Source organism: Bos mutus, chromosome 22, assembly GCF_027580195.1.
Source record: "Bos mutus isolate GX-2022 chromosome 22, NWIPB_WYAK_1.1, whole genome shotgun sequence".
Lineage (NCBI taxonomy): Eukaryota > Metazoa > Chordata > Mammalia > Artiodactyla > Bovidae > Bos > Bos mutus.
The window spans coordinates 63,202,332-63,225,788 of NC_091638.1; the positions used below are offsets into that span (position 1 = coordinate 63,202,332).

Consider the following 23,457-nt stretch of genomic DNA (forward strand, 5'->3'; position numbering starts at 1 on the left):
TAACCAGAAATACAGTGGCTACTGTGATTGAGGAGGCCAGAGCCTCTCACTTACTTTATCATCAATATGCTACTGCTTTAAGATATCAATTCCAAATTCCCAGAGAGACTGCTCGAGAGATTGTGCGTTCTTGCCTACACTGCCCCACTGTTTATAATAGTCTACCTGTGGGAGTTAATCCTCGCGGTCTCAAACCTAACGTACTCTGGCAAATGGATGTAACTCATGTCTCTTCATTTGGAAAACTGTCCTTTGTTCATGTAACTGGAGATACCTTTTCTCATGTTATTATTGCAACTGCTCGTACAGGGGAAGCAATTAAAGATGTAATACAGCATCTCTTTACTTGTTTTTCATATTTGAGCCTACCAAAAGCTTTGAAAACTGACAATGCTCCTGCTTTTACTTCTAAGTCTTTTCAGGAATTTTGTATAAAGTTTCAAATTATACATAATACAGGCATCCCTTATAATCTCCAGGGACAAGCCATTGTGAAAAGAGCACATCAAATATTAAAAATCCAAATTCAAAAAATTAAAGAAGGGGAGTTTAAGTATAGTTCTCCCCATCAAATCTTGCAACATGCTCTTTTCGTAATAAATATTTTAAATACTGATTCAGCCGGAACTACTGCAATGCTTCGCCATTTGTGTCCGGAGCAATTGAATGCAAAACCGTTACTCAAATAGAAGGACCTCCTCTCAGGACAATGGAAGGGTCCTGACCCATTATTAACTAGCGGTGGAGGATGCGCTTGTATTTTTCCACAGGATGCAGATTCTCCAATTTAGATCCGGGACAGGCTGATTCACCATGTTGCAGTCCCCCAGACATCCACTTCCCTCATTGCTTCGATCACAAAAGAGGAGCCCGCCGGAAGGGGAGGCAAGATAAACATCGAGATCCCGGCGAGACTGACGAGGCTGCTGCAGCGTGAACTCCCACCAGAAAATAACCCTCTCCTTAAGTTTTTCTCTTTACCAGCGATTCTGGAAAACTTAATTACAGTGACTTTCACTGGTGGACCCAATGCAGCGACTCGTGAACAATGCGTGCTCTCATCTTGTTTAAACCCTCAGTATAATGCTTGCTCCTTTGTAGTGTTACAATGTCCGCCTTATGATGTAACCACTTATTGATATGTTAATTTTGGTCTTGCTGTATTACAACAACTACAGGATTTAATGCGATCGTGATGGTTTGTGGGCTTGCTTATCCTGGGAATAGCAGCTTTAATAACCACAATTGCTTCTGTTACTGTGACAGTAATATCACTGACTCAACAAGTGCATACTGCCCAATATGTTGACACCATGTCTAAAAATGTTTCTCTAACTCTAGCAACACAGGAAGCTATAGATAGAAATTAGAGATGAGAGTAGATGCCTTATAAGAGGCAATAATGCATACTGGGACTGATTACAGGCTTTAAAAGTGAAAATGGCTCTGTCTTGCCACGCTGATTACCGGTGGATATGCGTGACATCTTTAAAGGTAAACGAGACAGATTATGAATGGGAAAAAATCAAAAATCATATCTCAGGTGTTTGGAACAGCTCTGACATTGGCCTGGACTTAGGGAAACTTCATAATCAAATACAGACCCTGGAACACTCTCGACTGGATTTTATGGCCGCTGGAAGAGCTAATGACTTTTTTCACACCTTCTCTAACTTTATTTCTGGAAAAAACATTCTGTCTAATCTTCTCATGAGCATTTTTCCTTGTATTATCAGGATTCTTTGGCAGAACATTCAGAAGCTCACAACTGAGCCGCATCTGGCTGTTTTAAGAAATAAAAAAGGGGGAGATGCCGGGAGCAGGAGCTCCGCCCCTGGCAAAGGTCATGAGGAAGGAGGCTCGGCATACACAAAGGCGGGATCGAGCCTCAGGAGTCCCCCTGGAAATTCTCGAGCATCTGCCCCCAAAACCAGAGTCTGCCTACTTTCTGCTTTGTGCTCTCACCTACACCTCTGACTTTATGGGGGGCTGTCCCCCACTACCTCTCTCTGAAAAAAGAGTTAACTTACAGCTCCAGTTAATAATTCCTGGGTGTGACACTGTTTCAACCTACAAACTCCTTTGGAAGTCCTCTAGCCTGCCTGAATAGGTTTTTCTGGCCACATGTGATTGTTCAGAGCCTCCCAACTGTGAGAGGCATGAGATGTTCTAAACTGTCTGAATACAGATTCCTTTGAGCAGTTAAAAGATTGATGAGAAATTGTATTGGTGAAGGGTTTTTCACTTGTTGGGCCAATGTTTGCTGCTAAGTTTCCATATCCCTTACCTGCTGTGTCCCTGGCAGTGTATTGATTAATATAATTGGTGTAAGTAGTAGCTTTAATGTTTGTAATCTTGGACCCTTGAGTTAATTCTTTTTCTTGTTATAGCCCACCACACCTTTGCCCTATAAGAATGCAACTTTATCTAATGCTTTTGGAGGGTGGCGCCTGACTTTAGAATAATTACCTTAGAGAAAAATAAGTTTCTTAAAATGTTAACAGGCCTCCGGGCCAGAAGATGATGCAAATCACCTAAACTTTTGCATAAGATAAATTTGCAGGAAGAAAGCCTGGCTTACTGCATGACTCTACCCCTTCCCCCATTATCCTCTATGCATAACTTAAGGTATAAAAACTACTTTGGAAAATAAAGTGCGGGCCTTGTTCACCGAAACTTGGTCTCCCCATGTCGTTCTTTCTCTCACCTTCTGGCTGAATTATTCAGCCTCTTTTCTCCACTGAATTTCCTCACTGAGCTATCCTTATTCTATTACTCTTTATATCCTTAGTTAACATTTAATTAAGCAGTTGTTTCCTGATCCTCGCCGACACTGTCCCCGCTTCGAATTCCCTGGATCCACCGGGGCTGGACCCCGGCAGAGAAGCTCCATACAGTCAGCAAAAACAAAACTGGGAGCTGACTGTGGCTCGGATCATGAAATCCTTATTGCCAAATTTAGACTTAAATTGAAGAAAGTAGAGAATCCCACTAGACCATTCAGGTATGACCTAAATCAAATCCTTTATGATCATACAATGGAAGAGACAAATAGATTTAAGGGACCAGATCTGATACATAGACTGCCTGATGAACTATGGACAGAGGTTCATGATACTGTACAGGAGACAGGGATCAAGACCATGCCCAAGAAAAAGAAATGCAAAAAAGCAAAATGGCTGTCTGAGGAGGCCTTACAAATAGCTTAGAAGAGAAGAGAAGTGAAGAGCAAAGGAGAAAAGGAAAGATATACCCATTTGAATGCAAAGTTCGAAAGAATAGCAAGAAGAGATAAGAAAGCCTTCCTCAGCGATCAGTGCAAAGAAATCAAGGAAAACAATAGAATGGGAACAACTAGAGATCTCTTCAAGAAAATTTGAGATACCAAGGGAACTTTTCATGCAAAGATGGGCTCAATAAAGGACAGAAATGGTATGGACCTAACAGAAGCAGAAGATTTTAAGAAGTGGTGGCAAGAATACATAGAAGAACTGTACAAAAAAGAGCTTCACGACCCAGATAATCACGATGGTGTGATCACTCACCTAGAGCCAGACATCCTGGAATGTGAAGTCAAGTGGGCCTTAGAAAGCATCACTACAAACAAAGCTAGTGGAGGTGATGGAATTCCAGTTGAGCTATTTCAAATCCTGAAAGATGATGCTGTGAAAGTGCTGCCCTCAATATGCCAGCAAATTTGGAAAACTCAGCAGTGGCCACAGGACTGGAAAAGGTCAGTTTTCATTCCAGTCCCAAAGAAAGGCAATGCCAAAGAATGCTCAAACTACCGCACAATTGCACTCATCTCACACGCTAGTAAAGTAATGCTCAAAATTCTCCAAGCCAGGCTTCAGCAATACGTGAACCGTGAACTTTCAGATGTTCAAGCTGGTTTTAGAAAAGGCAGAGGAACCAGAGATCAAATTGTCAACATCCACTGGATCATGGAAAAAGCAAGAGTTCCAGAAAAACATCTATTTCTGCTTTATTGACTATGCCAAAGCCTTTAACTGTGTGGATCACAATAAACTGTGGGAAATTCTGAAAGAGATGGGAATACCAGACCACCTGACCTGCCTCTTGAGAAACCTGTATGCAGGTCAGGAAGCAACAGTTAGAGAAGGACATGGAACAACAGACTGGTTCCAAATCACAAAAGGAGTACTTCAAGGCTGTATACTGTCACCCTGCTTATTTAACTTCTATGCAGAGTACATCATGAGAAACGCTGGGCTGGAAGAAGCACAAACTGGAATCAAGATTGCCGGGAGAAATATCAATAACCTCAGATATGCAGATGACACCACCCTTATGGCAGAAAATGAAGAACTACAAAGCCTCTTGATGAAAGTGAAAGAGGAGAGTGAAAAAGTTGGCTTAAAACTCAACATTCAGAAAACTAAGATCCTGGCATCCGGTCCCATCACTTTATGGCAAATAGATGGGGAAACAGTGTCAGACTTTATTTTTTGGGCTCCAAAATCACTGCAGATGGTGATTGCAGCCATGAAATTAAAAGACACTTACTCCTTGGAAGGGAAGTTATGACCAACATAGATAGCATATTAAAAAGCAGAGACATTACTTTATCAACAAAGGTCCATCTAGACAAGGCTATGGTTTTTCCAGTGGTCATGTATGGATGCGAGAGTTGGACTATGAAGAAAGCTGAGAGCCAAAGAATTGATGCTTTTGAACTGTGGTGTTGGAGAAGACTCTTGAGCTGTCCATCCTAAAGAAGGTCAGTCCTGAGTGTTCATTGGAAGGACTGATGTTGAGGCTGAAACTCCAGTACTTTGGCCACCTGATGCAAAGAGCTGACTCATTGGAAAAGACCCTGATGCTGGGAAAGATTGAAGACAGGAGGAGAAGGTTATGACAGAGGATGAGATGGTTGGATGGCATCACCGACTCAAAGGACATGAGTTTGGGTAGATGCTGGGGGTTGGTGATGGACAGGGAGGCCTGGTGTGTTGCAGTCAATGGGGTCGCAAAGAGTTAGACATGACTGAGCGACTGAAGTGAATCTCTTTACAACAGAGCCCTTAAGGAGAAGTCACTGGACCCAAACGTATGACACTGTAAGTCGCACGTTGAGGAAGCTGTAACCTGCATAACGAAGCCGCCCTCGTATCGGGACAAAGACTCCCAAGTCTGTGGAGACTCAGTCAGCAAGCAGGGACCCCTGTTCAGTCCTGGACGGTGCTTCCTCCAACTACGACCCAGAGACTCATACGTCTGCCTGGCTGCAAGTGCAGACAGACAGAAGCAAACACCCACTAACAACCTTTATCTTCTACAATATGTCATAAATCCTTACAGCCACACATCCATTCAGCATCACGTTTCAAAAATTTTGACTAGGGTCTGCTATGTACTTAGGCTCCATGTAGCTAATGGTGAAGTTTAAATGTAAAGACAATAAAATGTGAAAACTGTATCCATGGTTAAAAAAAAAAAAGGCAAGATAAACATTTTTACAGCCCCAGTGCCTTCCGGAAACGCTGGCAGCAACAAGTGCATCTGGTGGTGTGAGAGGGTGAGAGTGGAGAAAACACTTATGAATGAAAGACAGACAGAGCCCAGCGTGGTCCAGGAAAAGTCTTGTGTCTGTTTAACACGTCTGGGTTAAGTGGGGTGGGGGGGGCTGTCTTTACACGCGGGTCACCGTCACAGTGGCAGCAACACGGCCGTCCAAGCGGCTGCCCGGCGTTCTCCAGTGTGCCGTCCTGTTGCCAAGCTCTGCCCAAGGGCTCTCGTGTAGGCAGTGTGAGTGATCACGGTGGACGACGGGCTACGGTTTAGTACTAACTGCAATCCCTGGTCTAAACGACAGTCTCATACACGTTGCAACTGAGCTATGCTTGAAGCATACTATGACACGGAATGCAAACAAACTCTACACGGATTAAACACAGGTGCTCAGACCCCCAGAGCTGAGCCTTCAAGATCAGAACAGGCTCTGACTATGGCCCAAGTCCCCCACCTTGGATTCCCTGCAGCGACCGTACAGATAATGACTGCTCGCTCCTGTCCCGGGACAGGGGCTGCCCTGCCCGACTCGGCGTCCGCCCCAGGCGCCTTCTGGGGTCTGTAAGTGAACAGCCTGTGTCTCCCGCCCCTCTGGGTGCCCTGCCTGCCTTCCATCAAAGCGCTCTGGGGCTTTCCCTCCCCAGGCTCCCTGCTGCCCCGTGAGGGTGCCGGGCGCCCACTCAGCAGGGCACCATCTGTGTCCTCTCCACACCCCCGGGGCAGGAGTCCAGCCCTGCCCAGCCCGACCCTTGAGAGAACAGTCAGCCCCACCCCAGGCGCCGAGGCCTGTCTGCTCTGTGGGGCCTGCACAGAGGCTGCCCTCTGCTCTGTCCCCTAGGCAACAACGCAGTTCAGGAGTTCCGTGTAGAGAGCTCCTAAAATCCCTAAAGTTTTAAGCCAGGGTCCCCGTGAGCCTAGGCCCCCACGCTGTGCGGGGTGAGGCCACGGCTCCCCGGGCTGTGACCCCAGCCGGTCCGCTTACCTTCCCCCTCGTGCAGGGCTTTCTGGTCCCCGACGGCCTCGGGCACCAGCTTTCCGTAGCTGTGCCCCTCACTGTTGGCAAACTTGACTGTGTCGAAGTACACGGACCCGTTTGAAGCGTAGCTGGAACACAAAGCCGTCGGGGAAGGCGTGACGAGCTGCCCGGCTGGCCGGCCTGGGGACCCAGAGGCCATAGGGGTCCGCTCCGCACCCTGTGCAGCAGGCCGGCCAGCAGGCTGTTCCAACATGGCCACCGAGTGGGCCAAACGGGGCTGTGACGAGCGTGGCTGGGATGGGGGCCCCCGACTCCCCAACGGCCCGGCCTGTGCCCTGCCCCCTGCCCGGGTGACTCTGCCCTGCATGCTGCCCTCGCCTCTGCCTGCCAGCCCTGACCCCCAGCACCTCGCCGTCTGACTGCATTTGGAAAAAGGGCTTTTACAGAGGAGCTCGAGTTAAAACGAGGCCTCCAGGGTGGGCCCTGACGCAGCAAGACTGGTGTCCTTTTAAGAAGAGGAGCCGGGGGCTCAGGGAGGGACGAGGGGTGTGTGCCCTCACAGGACCGCTGCAGCCGCGTGGTGGCCCTTCCACTGCTCACGCGCCGTGCAGCTCTGAGACGGGAGCCCAGGGCCGCCACCGCCCTGGCGGCTCCCTGCGCCTCCCTGCTCCTCTCCAAGCCAGCGGAGACCCGCGCCCCTGGGCACACCTTCCTGGAGCCTTGAGCTCACCCGTAACCGTTGTCCACGATCTTCTGGACAAAGTCCACGATCTCTGGCACGTACTCACTAACCCGGGTCAGGACGTCCGGAGGGAGGACCTGGGGACAAGGCAAGCCCGGCTCCAGAAGCCTGAGCACCGCTGGGCCCCGGTGCCCCGCCCCTCCCCCATGCACCACCCCCAGCCCCGCTGTCTTTTCAAAATGAATTTGCACACGCAATGAAGAGGGTCTGGATCCCGAGAGGGCTTCAGTCACGGGGCCCTCGGCCCAAGAGACCAAGGTCAAGACCATCTGCGACACTTACATTCAGGGCGACACTTACGTTCAGGGCTTCCATGTCTTTGTGGAACTCCGCCTCCCAGAATTTGGGCAGTTCAGAGAAAATAGAATTGTCCGTCACCTCACTGCCGTGCATGGAATCCAGCCAGTCAGAAAGCACATCCTTTGCTTCTTCCAGCAACGCCTGAAGAAAAGGAAGCAGGATGTGTGCACCCGCATGCAAGTTCCAGGGCCCACGGCGGGGCGCGGTCTACGCGCGTCCGTGTCTGCCTCACGCGTACAGACTCGCCGTGCACGGCCAGCACCTGACCCGGGAGGAGACCCCAGAGCTCCCACGGATGGCCTGGCCGTCCAGAGGCTGGAGCTCTGACCACGTGCCTGGAGGGTCAGGGTGGGCCTGGAGAGGCCCAGCACTGCGTCAGGGCTTCCTGGTGCAGGGCAAGAGGGCACGCGGTGTGGTCACCGACGGCCGGGACGCCTGCTGGAGGGGAGGTTCAGAGCAGCAGACGGAGCTGCGATCCAGAAGCAGGTCTCCGTGCCCAGGCCGCCCTGCCGGGCACGTGCCATCAGCTGAAGGCCCCACGTCACGACTACAATGACGCAGCATCGGAACGAGTCATGTCCTGTCACGGCGGTCCTCACGCCACACCCAGAAACCGCCATCTGAGACACGATGAGACAGCGTCAGGGCTGCGCCCCAGCCCCAGCGACCCAGCGGCCCCGGCGCTCTGCCCTGGAGGATCCAGGGCTTCGGCTCCTTAGCTAGAGCGGCGATGGGTATGCAGACGGGCAGGCAGTCTGTGCTCCAGGTCTGTGCTCCACCTTCGGGGGCGCAGGCACAGAACAAGGCGGGAGGGAGGGAGCAGGGACCCTGGAGGGCAGAGGTGGGTGGGGCGGCCCCGGAGCAGCCCCCAGACAGAGCAGAGCTCCTGGGAAACCTCCCAGGACCCAGCTGGTGCCCAGGGCGGGCAGGCAGAGGCGGCAGGGCTCCAGGGAGGCAGGCGCTGTCAGGCTGTAGCTGGAAGTGAGCTCTGGGCCTGCCCCACGTGAAGGGGCAGAAAGCCCACCGCTGCCGGCAGGATCAACACAGAACAAGACAGAGCAGAGGAAGGAGGTCCCAATCAAACGAACGCCTAGATTATTCATGTGTTTCAAAACACAAGATCAAAGGGGAAATAAAAACCTATTGAGAAGCAAAAGAATGTCAATATAGATAGAAGCAGCAAAAACTTTACTTAGAGAAAAATTTATGGCCTTAAATGCTTAAACCAAAAAATGAGCTAAACTCCTAAGTGGTGAGAGAAAAAGGAGCAGAATAAACCCAAAGAGAAAAGAATGAAACAGGTAGCAGAGATGGGGCAGCGGCTGATGAAACAGGGACTCGGGCTCCAGCTCCGCCTCCCAGTGAAAGCCGCCATCCTGTTCCCACAACGACTGAAAGGGTGTCACGCAGAGAGGAGTCAACCACTCCTGGTGGATCCGTAAGGGAGGACGGAGAAGAGCATCACATGATGATAAAGGGGCCGACTCTACACGGAGACACCGTGACCCTCGATACGTACGCACCTCACAGCAGAGCATCAGACACAGCGGGGCAGACACCGACAGAGCTACAGGAAGAACAGATGGATCCAGCGTCACGGCTGGAGACTAGTGCACAGATCCAGAGAATCAGAGGGAACGGCCGAACTCAACACCACCATCAATCAACCGGACGTAACTGACACCTGTGAAGAGACTGCTTCACCCACCAACAGGAGGAAGACACATTCTCCTCCAGTCACGTGGAACAGTTCCCAAGAGAAAGCAGACACTTGGCCACGAAACACACCCAGAGACACTTAGAGCATCTACCAAGACAGAGGGCCCTCGGGCCATGAAACATACCCAGAGACACTTAAGAGGAACAGAAATCAAACAGTGTGTGTTATCAGATCGCAGTGAAATTAAACTGGAAGCCTACAACAGAAAGGTAACTGGACTATCCCCCAAACACACAGAGATTAAACAACACCTTTCTAAATAACATAATGGCCAAAAAAGATACCTCAAGAAAAAATTTTAAATACTTAGAACTCAAAGAGAATGAAAACACAACTTATCAACATTCACGGGACGCAGCAAAAGCAGTGTTCCGAAGAAATTTGTAACGCAGAATGCGTTTCTCAGAAGAGAAAGATACCTGAAATCAGATTTTACCTTAAGAAGCTAGAAGAGGACAGTATCCCTAATACGGGAACCAAAGACACTACAAGAAAACAGTCTCTCTCACGAACATAGACTAAAAAACCGATAACAAAATATAGCAAGTTGAATCTACAAAAGCATAAAGAGAATCATATCCCACAACCAAGCTCATCACACGCATGCAAGCCCGGTTCAACTTTATAAAATCAAACACTGTAAATTATCACCCAACAGATCAAAAAAGAAAAACCATATGACCATATCAGTATCAGTATCGTCTCCTATCAATGCAGAAAAAGCACTAGACAAAATCCAACATCCATTCACGACAAAAACCCTCAGTCAACTAGGAAGAGAGGGGCGCTTCCTCAACTTGACAGAAAACAGCTACAGAAAGCCCGCAGTTAGTATCAGACGTAAGGGCGAGAAACGTGACGCCTTCCCATTCAGAGGAGGTGTAATGCAAGCGTGTCCCCTCTCATCACTCTCCCAACATCGAACTGGAAGTCCCCGCTGATGCAATCAGTCAAGAAAAAGGGGGGGAAAAGACACAGATCTTCATCAACTCATGACAGGATTATAGATCCTTCTTAAGTTGAAAATACCATTAAGCTGAAGAATGTATTTAACACCGCTCACCTACCAAACATCCCAGCTTAGCCTGGTGTGCCTCAGACAAGCTCGGAATGCACTAGCCACAGCTGGAAACCCACTTAACACCGATCCTGCTTTGTAATTAAGAGCTGAATGCCTCATGTCATGCACTGAGTGCTGTACTGAAAGCGAAGACCAAAATGCGTGTGTGGGCACAGAGCCACTGCAGGCGTGTGTGGGCACAGAGCCACTGCAGGCGCGTCAGGGTTTGGTTTTTAATGCACCACTGTTCTTTTTATTTACTTGTTTATTTAAGGCTGTGCTGGGTCTGAATTTGGCAATAAGGAGTTCATGGTCTGAGCCACAGTCAGCTTCCAGTCTTTTTCTGCTGACTGTATAGAGATTCTCCATCTTTGGCTGCAAAGAATATAATCAATCTGATTTTGGTGTTGACCATCTGGTGATGTCCATGTGTAGAATCTTCTCTTGTGTTGTTGGAAGAGGGTGTTTGCTATGACCAGTGTGTTCTCTTGGCAAAACTCTGTTAGTCTTTCCCCTGCTTCATTCCGTATTCCAAGGCTAAATTTGCCTGTTACTCCAGGTATTTCTTGACTTCCTACTTTTGCATTCCAGTCCCCTATAATGAAAAGGACAGCTTTTTGGGGGTGTTAGTTCTAGAAGGTCTTGTAGGTTTTCAAAGAACCATTCAACTTCATCTTCTTCAGCATTACTGGTCATGGCATAGACTTGGATTACCGTGATATTCAATGGTTTGCCTTGGAAACGAACACAGATCATTCTGTTGTTTTTGAGTTTGCATCCAAGTACTGCATTTCAGACTGTTTTGTTGACTATGAGGGCTACTCTATTTCTTCTAAGGGATTCTGGACCACAGTAATAGATTTAATGGTCATCTGAGTTAAATTCACCCTTTCCAATCCATGTAGTTCGCTGATGCCTAGAATGTCGACATTCACTCTTGCCATCTCCTGTTTGACCACCTCCAATTTGCCTTGATTCATGGACCTAACATTCCAGGTTCCTATGCAATATTGCTCTTTGCAGAATCGGACCTTGCTTCCATCAACAGTCACATTCACAACTTGGTGTTGATTTTGCTTTGGCTCCGTCTCCTCACTCTTTCTGGATTTATTTCTCCACTGATCTGCAGTAGCATATTGGGCACCTACCGAGCTGGGGAGTTCATCTTTCAATGTCTTATCTTTTTGCCTTTCCATACTGTTCATGGGGTTCTTAAGGCAAGAATACTGAAGTGGTTTGCCATTCCCTTTTCCAGTGGACCATGTTTTGTCGGAACTCTCCACTACGACCCGTCCGTCTTGGGTGGCCCTGTATGGCATGGCTCATAGTTTCATTGAGTTAGACAAGGCTGTGGTCCATGAGGTCAGATTGATTAGTTTTCTGTGATTGTGGTTTTCATTCTGTTGCCCTCTGATGGAGAAGGATAAGAAGCTTCTGGATGGGACAGACTGACTGAGGGGGAAACTGGGTCCTGTTCTGATGGGTGGGGCCATGCTCAGTAAATCTTTAATCTTTTAATGATTTTCTGTTGATGGGCAGGACTGCATTCCTTCCCTGCTATTTCAGTCAGTTCAGCTCAGTCGCTCCGTCGTGTCCGACTCTTTGCGACCCCATGAATCGCAGCACGCCAGGCCTCCCTGTCCATCACCAATTCCCGGAGTTCACTCAGACTCACATCCATCGAGTCAGTGATGCCATCCAGCCATCTCATCCTCTGTTGTCCCCTTCTTCTCCTGCCCCCAATCCCTCCCAGCATCAGAGTCTTTTCCAATGAGTCAACTCTACACATGAGGTGGCCAAAGTATTGGAGTTTCAGCTTCCGCATCAGTCCTTCCAATGAACACCCAGGACCGATCTCCTTAAGGATGGACTGGTTGGATCTCCTTGCAGTCCAAGGGACTCTCAAGAGTCTTCTCCAACACCACAGTTCAAAAGCATCAATTCTTCAGCGCTCAGCTTTCTTCACAGTCCAACTCTCACATCCATACATGATCATTGGAAAAACAATAGCCTTGACTAGACGGACCTTTGTTGGCAAAGTAATGTCTCTTCTTTTTAATATGCTGTCTAGGTTGGTAATAACTTTTCTTCCAAGGAGTAAGTGTCTTTTAATTTCATGGCTGCAATCACCATCTGCAGTGATTTTGTAGCCTAAAAAAATAAAGTCTGACACTGTTTCCACTGTTTCCGTATCTATCTGCCATGAAGTGATGGGACCAGATGCCATGATCTTTGTTTTCTGAATGTTGAGCTTTAAGCCAACTTTTTCACTCTCCTCTTTCACTTTCATCAAGAACCTTTTTACTTCCTTTTCACTTTCTGCCATAAGCGTGGTGTCATCTGCATATCTGAGGTTATTGATATTTCTCCCGGCAATCTTGATTCCAGCTTGTGCTTCTTCCAGCCCAGTGTTTCTCATGACGTGCTCTGCGTATAAGTTAAATAAGTAGGGTGATAATATACAGCCTTGACGGACTCCTTTTCCTATTTGGAACCAGTCTGTAGTTCTATGTCCAGTTCTAACTGTTGCTTCCTGACCTGCATATAGGTTTCTCAGAGAGGCAGGTCAGGTGGTCTGGTATTCCCATCTCTTTCAGAATTTTCCACAGAAGCACACTGGCTGAGATGGACTGCACAGAAGCATGGCCAAGAGGAGCTACCCCTCGCCCAAGGTCGGGGGCGGCGACTGAGAGTGCCAAGCTGCGTCGGCACAGGAGCGGCTGAGAGAAGCTACCACACGCCCGAGGTTAGGGCGTCGGCCGGTAGGAGCAACCCCACTGAGAAGAGCAACCCCACGTCCAAGGAAAGGCAGCTGCATGGGCGCAGGAGGGCCGAGAGGAGCTACTCCGTTCAAGGTCAGGAGGGGCAGTGGTGAGGAGATGCCCCTCGTCCAAGGTAAGGAGCAGCAGCTGCACTTTGCTGGAGCAGCCGTGAAGAGATACCCCACGTCCAAGGTAAGAGAAACCCAAGTAAGATGGTAGGTGTTGCGAGAGGGCATCAGAGGGCAGACACACTGAAACCATAATCACAGAAAACTAGCCAATCTGCTCACACGGACCACAGCCTTGTCTAACTCAATGAAACCAAGCCATGCCCTGCTATTAACCTGGGGCCAAACTATGGTGGAAGATGAGGGTGACCTCCTTATTGCCAAATTCAGACTTAAATTGAAGAAAGTAGTGAAAACCACTAGACCATTCAGGTATGACCTAAATCAAATCCCTTACCATTATACAGTGGAAGTGAGAAATAGACTTAAGAGACTAGATCTGATAGACAGAGTCCCTGATGAACTACGGACGGAGGTTCATGACATTGTACAGGAGACAGGGATCAAGACCATCCCCATGGAAAAGAAATACAAAAAAGCAAAATGGCTGTCTGAGGAGGCCTTACAAACAGCTGAGAAAATAAGAGATGTGTAAAGCAAAGGAGAAAAGGAAAAATATACCCATTTGAATGAAGAGCTCCGAAGAATAGAAAGCAGAGATAAGAAAGCCTTCCTCAGTGATCAGTGCAAAGAAATCAAGGAAAACAATAGAATGGGAAAGACTAGAGATCTCTTCAAGACAACTAGAGATACCAAGGGAACTTTTCATGCAAAGATAGACACAATAAAGGACAGAAATCGTATGGACCTAACAGAAGCAGAAGATATTAAGAAGAGGTGGCAAAAATACACAGAAGAACTGTACAAAAAAGAGCTGCACGACCCAGATAATCACGATGGCGTGATCACCCACCTAGAGCCAGACATCCTGGAATGTGAAGTCAAGTAGGCCTTAGGAAGCATCACTATGAACAAACCTAGTGGAGGTGATGGAATTCCAGTTGAGTTATTTCAAATCCTAAAAGACGATGCTATGAAAGAGCTGCACTCAATATGTCAGCAAAATTTGGAAAACTCAGCAGTGGCCACAGGACTGGAAAAGGTCAGTTTTCATTCCAGTCCCAAAGAAAGGCAATGCCAAAGAATGCTCAAACTACCGCACAACTGCACTCATCTCACACACTAGTAAATTAATGCTCAAAATTCTCCAAGCCAGGCTTCAATGATATGTGAAGCGTGAACTTTCAGATGTTCGAGCTGGTTTTAGAAAAGGCAGAGGAAACAGAGATCAAATTGCCAATATCCGTTGGATCAGCAAAAAAGCAAGAGATTTCCAGAGAAACATGTATTTCTGCTTTATTGACTATGCCAAAGCCTTTGACTGTGTAGAAAGAAAGAAAAGAAAGTGAAGTTGCTCAGTCATGTCTGACTGTTTGCGACCCCACGGACTGGAGCCTACCAGGTTCCTCCATCCATGGGATTTTCCAGGCAAGAATACTGGAGTGGGTTGCCATTTCCTTCTCCAGGAGATCTTCCTGACCCAGGGATTGAACCCAGGTCTCCAGCATTGTAGGCAGACGCTTTACCATCTGAGACACCAGGGAAGTCCTGAAAGTGAATGTCGCTCAGTTGTGTCTGACTCTTTGCGACCCCATGGACTGTGGAGTCCATGGAATTCTCCAGGCCAGAATACAGGAGTAGGTATCCTTTCCCATCTCCAGGGGATCTTCCCGACCCAGGGATCAAACCCAGGTCTCCCACATTGCAGGAGGATTCTTTACCAGCTGAGCCATGACTATGTGGATCACCACAAATTGTGGAAAATTCTGAAAGAGATGGGAATACCAGACCACCTGACCTGCCTCCTGAGAAATCTGTATGTAGGTCAGGAGGCAACAGTTAGAACAGGACATGGAACAACAGATTGGTTCCAAATAGGAAAAGGAGTACGTTAAGGCTGTGTACTGTCACCCTGCTTATTTAACTTATATGCAGAGTACATCATGAGAAACGCTGGGCTGGAGCAAGCATAACCTGGAATCAAGATTGCTGGGAGAAATATGAATAACCTCAGATATGCAGATGACACCACTCTTAGGGCAGAAAGCGAAGAACTACAGAGCCTCTTGAAAGTGAAAGAGGAGAGTGAAAAAGTTGGCTTAAAGCTCAACATTCAGAAAACGAAGATCATGGCATCTGGTCCCATCACTTCATGGCAAATAGATGGGGAAACAGTGGAAACAGTGTCAGACTTTATTTTCTTGGGCTCCAAAATCTCTGCAGATGATGATTACAGCCATGAAATTAAAAGACACTTACTCCTTGGAAGGAAATTTATGACCAACTTAGACAGCATATTAAAAAGCAGACACATTACTTTGACAACAAAGGTCCATCTAGTCAAAGCTATGGTTTTTCCTGTGGTCATGTAGGGATGTGAGAGTTGGACTGTCAAGAAAGCTGAGCGCCGAAGAGTTGATGCTTTTGAACTGTGGTGTTGGAGAAGACTCAAGAGTCCCTTAGACTGCAAGGAGATCCAACCAGTCCATCCTAAAGGAGATCAGTCCTGAATATTCATTGGAAGGACTGATGCTGAAGCTGAAACTCCAATACTTCAGCCACCTGATGCAAAAAGCTGACTCATTTGAAAAGACCCTGATGCTGGAGAAGATTGAAGGCGGGAAGAGAAGGGAACAACAGAGGATGAGATGGTTGGATGGCATCACCGACTCAATGGACATGCGTTTGAGCAAGCTCTGGGAGTTGGTGATGGACAGGGAGGCCTGGCGTGCTGCAGTGCACGGGGTTGAAAAGAGTCGGACACGACTGAGCGACTGAACTGAGCTGAACTATGCTGGGTCCTAACTGCTGCACGGGCTTTCCTCTAGTTGCAGCAAGTGGAGACTCCTCTCCAGTTGCAGTGCGTGGCCTTTTCATTACGGTGGCTTCTCTCACTGTGGGTCCCAGGCTCCAGAGCACAGGCTCAGTAGTTGTGATTCGTGGGCTTAGTTGCCCCACAGCATGTGGTACCTTCCCAGGTCAGGGATTCACGTCCCCGGCACCGGCAGGCAGATTCCTCACCGAGCCGCCAGGGAAATCTGGTACATGAGTTGTTTACCCTGGTGATCGAGTAGCTGGCTGGGAGCTGAGGCCCACTGCTGACGCCCAGCAACCCGGGATCGCAGCAGACTGCCTACCGCTAGTCCAGAGAAAGATCAAAGTTCAAAGCTCAGTTTCTACCAGATATTTATCACTTTTGCACCATTTTAAAACCAAAAAATCTGGAAAGTCGTATTGTCCAGGGTCGGGGACAACCTGCACATCGACTGGGGAAAAGGACAGAACTATATGCCAAGACTACATTTGGGATTTGAAATTAAAATCTCAATACCATTTACGTTAGCTCCTGCAAAATGAAATACCTACATGTGAGTTTTACAAAGTACGTACAAGATCTACATGAGGAAAACTACAAACCTCCGAAGAGAGAAATGGAGAGAGAGTTCACGTCTGTGGGTACAAAGATTCAACACCGTCAAGGTATCAGATTTTCCCAACTTGATTTGTAGATTCAGTTCAATCTCATCAAATTCCTATCAAGTCATTTCACGGGTATTGACAAACTGAATCTAAAGTTTACAAGGACAGGAGGCGAAAGACCCGGGAAAGCCAATACAAGACTGAGGCAGAAGCACAAGGCTGGAGGACTGACCCTCCCCAACCCCAAGACTCGCCGTCGAGCTCAGGCAATCAAGACGGGCAGCGCTGGGCCTCCCTGGCGGTCCAGTGGGTAAGAATTCGCCTGCCATTCAGGGCACTCAGGTTCAATCCCTGGTCAGGGAACTTAGATCCCACGTGCTGCAGAGCAAGTAAGCCCGTGTGCCACAACTGCAGAGTCCACGCACCACAGGGAATGACCCTGCAGCCCCGACGCAGCAAAAAACCAAAAAGACAGTGTGGGGCTAACAAGCAAAGTGATGGAAGAGAACACAGTCCAGAAACAGAGTCCTACACACAGTCAAGTGCTCGTTGACAAAGGAGCAAAAGCAGGAAAAGGGAGCGGAAACGGTCTCTGACAAAGTGTGCTCAACAGCTGGGCCGCACGCACAGAAACCACGAACCACAGCCGGCCGCCACACACCTCACAGACACCACGACGAACCACAGCCAGCCGCCACACACCTCACAGACACCACGAACCACAGCCGGCCGCCACACACCACACAGAAGCCATGAACCAGAGCCGGCCACCACACACCGCACAGAAACCACGAACCACAGCCGGCCAGCCGCCACACACCGCACAGACACCACGAACCAGAGCCAGCCGCCACACACCGCACAGAAACCACGAACCACAGCCGGCCGCCACACACCTCAGGAGAGCTGACTCCAACTGGAACGCAGACCTGAACATAAAACGGGAAACTATGATACTTCTAGAAGATAATCCACGAGAAAACCTAGATGACCTTGGGTTCAGCAATGACTTCTTCCCAACACCACCAATGCACGATTCTTGAAAAGTAAGAATTGATAGGCTGGGTTCTTTGACGATTTTAAAATTTTCTGCTCTGGGAAAGACACTGTCAAGACAATGAAAAGACAAGCCACGGACCAGGAGAAACTATTTGCAAAAGACACGTCTGATAAAGGACTGTTATCCAAAACAAACAAAGAACTCTCAAAACTCAATGAAGAGAAAACTGCCTGATTGCAGAATGGTTCAAAGATGCTAACAGACACTCTGCCAAACATGATACAAGACGGCAAACACCCCTACAGGTGCCCCACCTCACGTGTTTTCAGGTAAACACAAACGAAACCAAGGGCCCGCTGCACAGCTGCTGCAACAGCCAGACGCTGACCACCGACGACACGGTGCCGGCAAGGAGCTGGAGCGACTGGAACTCGCACCGTCCCTGGAGGGGGTGCAGCCGCTCCGGAAGCTTGCGGGCTTCTTAACACACTACACACACTCTCACCACGTGGTCCAGCAGTTAAGCGCCTTGGTATTCACCCAAAGGAGCTGAAAATTTATGTCCACACATAACGTGGGTGTTCGTAGAAGCATTACGCGTAACTGCCAACATTTGGAAGCAAGCACGGTGCCCTTCAGTAGGTGGATGGATAGGTGCGCTGCACTCCATCCAGACGTGGAGTAACCTTGAGTGTTAAAGAGAAACTAGCTCTCAAGCCCCCGCGAGACCTGGAGGAGCCTCCAGTTCGTATCACTAAGTGAAAGCAGCCGATCTGAGTAGGGCACGCGCTGCAACAGTCTGCGTCTGTGATACTCAGAAGAGGCCACACTCTGGAGCCAGCAGAAGGCTCAGTGGGCGCCAGGGTTCGCGGGTGAGGAGGGACGAACAGATGGAGTAGAGAGGACTTTCAGGCAGGGAGCCTACTCTGTGTGAGGACACGAGGGCAGAGACGTGTCATCACACACGTGTCCAGACCTGCGCGAGGCACACCACCAAGAGAGAACCCAGGGTAAACGGGGGACCCTGGGCGGTGACAACGTGTCAGTGGAGCTTGGCCAGCCGTAACAAACAACAGCTCTGGGGGCATGCTGACGGGGGCGAGGCTCCGTGTGCGTGGGGGCGGGCTGGGGCGGGGAGGGCCACGGGAAACCTCTGCGCCTTTCTGTCCCTTTCACCGGGAACCTGAAACTGCTGTAAGAAAAACTCCTTTTAAAAGTCTTACTGAAACAGAAAGAAAGGCTCGACACAGCCAGAGGCGGATCTCTGAAACGATCCTTCAATACATAACATTTAAAGTCCAAGGTGTCTTGTGTGGGAATCGGCAAGCCAAGGAGCATTCACAACACATCTGGGGAACAAAACCAGGGTGAGGCCTCCTGCCCTCCCAGCATCGGTGACAAGACACCACGACACTCACGCAGGGCAGCTAACCGACCAGAGGGGCAGAGCTGAGACCCGACACGCAGCAGACGGGTATGCAGTCCCCGAGGACAGCAGGGCTTGCCATGTTTGGGGACGACTGGATCCCTACTCAGATGACTTCCGAAACTAATTCTGGGTGCTCCCCTGATGGTCCAGTGGCTAAGCCTCCACACTCCCAGTGCAGGAGGCCCAGGTTCAATCCCTGGTCAGGGAACTGGATCTTACATGCCGCCAGATGAAGCCGGGGATTGTCACAGTGAGGGAAGGAAGTCAGAGAAGCAGAAATCTCACTCATACCGAGACAGAAATGATACAAATGAACTTATTTACAAAACAGAAACAGACTAACAGAGAATGAACTTATGGTCACCAGCGGGGAAGGAATGCAGGGAAGGCATAGCTAGGGAGTTTGGGATTGAGGCAGACACACTGCTGTATTTAAGACGGACACAGGGAACTCTGCTCATTGCTGTGAGGCAGCCTGGAAGGAAGGGGGGTTGGGGGAGAGTGGGTACATGTATACGTATGGCTGAGGCCCTCTGCAGTCCACCTGAAACCATCACAACATTGTTAATCAGCTACACCCCGATGTAAAATAAACAGCTAAAAAAGAAGTTCACGTGCCGCAACTAAGACCTGGCACAGCTACACACACGCACACACACGCGCGCACACGCCTGCACTCACGTGCACATGCACACATACACACGCACACGCATGCGCGCACACACACACACACACACACAGAAAAAAACCCTCAAAACCCAAACAAATTCTGGGGGATCAAAGACTTAAATGTGAACTGTACAACTTTAAATTCATTAGAAGAAAATACTGGAGAATGTAGTCGTGTTTCAGGGTAAGAAAAATTTCTTAAGACAAAAATGCTAAGGATAAAAGAAGCAGCTTGATAGAGTTAATTGCATTAAAACTAAGACTCTGTGTTATTAAAAGAGAAGCCACAAATTAGGAGAAGATGTTTGCAACACATTTAAATGACAAACAACTAGCGTCCAGGAAACATAAGCACGCTTACAAACCAGTAAGAAGACAAACCGCCCAGGGGAAAACGGCGTGGAAGATGCCTGTGCAGAATGACGACCAGGAAGTGAACCCACGAAAGGGTACTCAGTCCCACGAGAGGCAAGAGAAACGGAATTTCACCCCGCGGGACTCACCACCTGCCAGTCTGCATCTGACACGCAGGGACGAGCCTGGCCGCACAGCGCGCTGCTGTACAGGCCCACCAGCGGGACACGGGAACACGCGAGGAGGGTGCAGTCACATGCAGGCATCGGTCCACACCAAAAGGCTCTGAAGGGCGGCTGCACCTACAACCATTTGGCATGGACCAAGAATGGCCATGGACGTGTGAAAGTCAAAGTCGCTCAGCCGTGGACTGTCACACGACTATACAGTGGACTGTACGTGGGCTCTACAGTCCGTGGGATTCTCCGGGCCAGAATACTGAAGTGGGTAGCCTTTCCCTTCTCCAGGGGATCTTCCCAACCCAAGGACAGAACCCAGGTCTCCTGCATTGCACGTGGATTCTTTACGAACTGAGCTATCAGGGAACCAAACTTCAAGGACCTCTTGGCATGGACCACATGTCCTGCAAACCCAGGAAGTAACACTTCCTACTGCAAACTAACACAGCGGTCCCTCAGAACGCTGAGCTGAGCTTCTGTACGAGCTGCTTCTGGGGACACACACAAAAGAACAGAGAGCAGGGATCTGCACACCGTGTTCGCAGCAGCAAGATTCACAACAAAGGTGAAAACAGCGTTCATCAAAGACGAAGGGATACACAAAACGCGGTCCAGCCCACGCGATGAAGTGTCACTCAGTCTCAGAAGGACCTTCCGACATACGACCTGGATGAACCTTGAGGACACTTTGCTATGTGAAATAATCCAGCCACTAGAGGAAGAATCCCGAATGATCCCACATCTGTGAGGTCCCAAGAGCAGCTGGATCCACGGGGCTGGGAAGCAGCCAGGTGGGGCCAGGGGCTGGGGGTGGGCGAGGAGTGAGCATTTCCCAGAGACAGCGAGCATGTCAGCTCCGGAAAGTGAAAAGCATTTCTGGAGATGGGCAGTGGTGGTGTTCACACAACGACGTGAATGTGCTTAAAAATGGTTAAGCTGGAAAACTGCATGTTACGCGTAGTGTACAGTTTTAATAAGGACGTTACTGGAATCGCCGAAGAAAATTCCCAGCATCGCTGTTGGAAACAGAAATGTACCCAGCTTCTGGCCAGCCTGAGGCATCCCTGATCCTGTGTGTGGTCTCAGATGCAGGCGCGGGAAAGCCTCGTCCCCATGACCCTGTGCCCCCGACCCCTCACCTCGCTCGGGACATGCACACCCAGGAGCGGGGGCCCTGCAGGCCTGCACCCCGACACGGCTGCACCTTCCCCGGCCTGGTCGGCTGCACCTTCCGTGAGCGGCCAGCAGGGGGCGCCGGAGTCGAGGAGAAGGGCCGGGGGACCCGGGGGGCGCTCAGGCCGGAGGAGGCGGGGACCACGGAGGAAGGGATGTGCGGAGAGGGACCCGGTGTGCGGAGGGGGACGGGGTGTGCGGCTCAGGCCGGAGGAGGAAGGGACCGCGGAGGAAGGGATGTGCGAAGGCAAGGTGGACGGGGTGTGCAGAGGGGGACGGGGTGTGCAGAGGGGGACGGGGTGTGCGACTCAGGCCCAAGGACGCCGCTGCCCTCAGGGGCAGCAGACCACGCTCACACCCAAGGGGACCCGCGGCGTCTCCACTCGGCTTCTCCAGGCGGTGCTGCTACAAGCACTGGCCAGAGACCCCGAGGAGGCCGGAATAACCCTGAGAAGCCAGCCCCCCGCGCCTGCCGAGGGCGCCGCCTTGACCGGACGCACCTCAGCCTCACCTGCACGCGGCCGTCCAGCTCCTGCCCGGCCTGCCCGGCTCGCAGCGCGCCCTCCAGCGGCTCCGCGGCCTGCGCCACCGCCTGCTGCAGGCGTTCCAGCATCTGCTTCTTGTCCGGGTCCACAGTCTCCTGGAGCTTCGCGGAGAACGGCTGTGCGTGTGAGGAGAGGCCACACCGTTAGCCCCGCTCAGCAGAGCCCCGGGCTCCCCGCCAGCTCCACGCGGAAAAGGCCGGTACTGCCCCCCGCGGAAAAGGCCAGTCCTGCCCCCCGCCCGCGGCCTCCGGGGGTCTGGGTCCCGAGGGCATCATCCCGCGTGTCCCCAGCAGGCAGGTGGTGCTAAGGGCGCAGGGCCCGTCCCTCTGATGTGACCCTGGACTGAGGCAGCTGCCCTAAGGCCACGGCCGGGACACACAGGTGTCCCCCACGACGCCTCCATCACAGAGGCCCCACCGCTCAGCCTAGAGGATGACTGCTAAGCTCTAATTTTATTCCTATTTTTTCTGGCGGAGATAATACATCATAAGCACAAGGGCAATCGTTACTGTAATTACTAAAGGTGGTGATTAAGAAAGAGAACTTGCCTTATCTGACCTCAAAATATAATAACCATAATCTGTAATACTGTTTTTTCAAAACAAAATGTTAGACTGGAGAGAACTAATTTATTCAGATAACTGTGAAAACTTCCAGGACCACCCACTTAAGAAGCCCGGCAGCTTCGCCTCTTGGTCACACGCCTTTGATTCAGTCGTGACTCCATGTGGAAGGTTCCCAGGTCAGCGCTGACCAGGGTGACCGGCGCTGAGCGTCTCCCGTAAGTGGCAGGAGTGGTCACCACCGCCCCCCACCCCCGCCCGCCCCTCGGTTGCCTCTGCTGGTGGTTTTCCCCACGGCCCGGAGGAGCTCCATGACGGTGACCTCGTGACCCTGCGTGTGACGGAGCCCGCTGACGACGGTCCCCGTGCTGGGGATGGGGTGGACGGGAGGGACATGGGGACCCTGAACGGCAGCGACCCACCTGCAGGGCGGCTCGCACGTCCTCCAGCAGCTGTGCTGCCTGGGGCTGCGTCTCCCGGTACCGCTCGAACAGGTAGTTCTGCCGGGCCCTCTTGATGATCTGGGAGCAGAGGAGGAAAGCGGGGTCAGCCGGGTGGTGCTCGGTGCCCGCGCAGAGGGCAACGCGGCTGCCACAGGCGATATCTGAGAACGCGGCTCCCCCTCGCCCTTCTGAGCGCGGGGCGGGGGGTGGGGGTGGTGGGGTGGTGTCAGCCTGAGCCCACCCTCCCCGACCCCTGCCCTGAGGGTTGCTCACATTTACCGGGGTTTTCAACAGCATCAAAGCAGGTTAACACAAAGCGTCATCTGCATAAATCGCAATACAAGTACCGTGGCGGGGTGGGGGGGGGGGGGTTCAAACAGCGTGTACTGAGCTGAGCTGGCTCAAGCCAACATGGGTTTATTAACTCACCCAAGGTCATTTCTTCCCTCATGCCATCCACTG

General features: G+C 50.4%; 1 protein-coding gene across 2 annotated transcripts in view; it reads right to left on the minus strand.

Moving 5' to 3' along the window:
- CARS1 (cysteinyl-tRNA synthetase 1) overlaps positions 1-23,457 on the minus strand; it is a 52,142-nt gene that overhangs the window by 17,519 nt on the left and 11,166 nt on the right. For both annotated transcript variants that reach the window (XM_070360489.1, XM_070360488.1), the window contains exons 6-10: positions 22,975-23,073; positions 21,956-22,105; positions 7,551-7,691; positions 7,239-7,327; positions 6,515-6,636 (exon numbers count right to left, since the gene is read on the minus strand). In XM_070360489.1, coding sequence (XP_070216590.1) covers positions 6,515-6,636; positions 7,239-7,327; positions 7,551-7,691; positions 21,956-22,105; positions 22,975-23,073 — 601 coding nt within the window. The remainder of the gene's footprint in view (positions 1-6,514; positions 6,637-7,238; positions 7,328-7,550; positions 7,692-21,955; positions 22,106-22,974; positions 23,074-23,457) is intronic.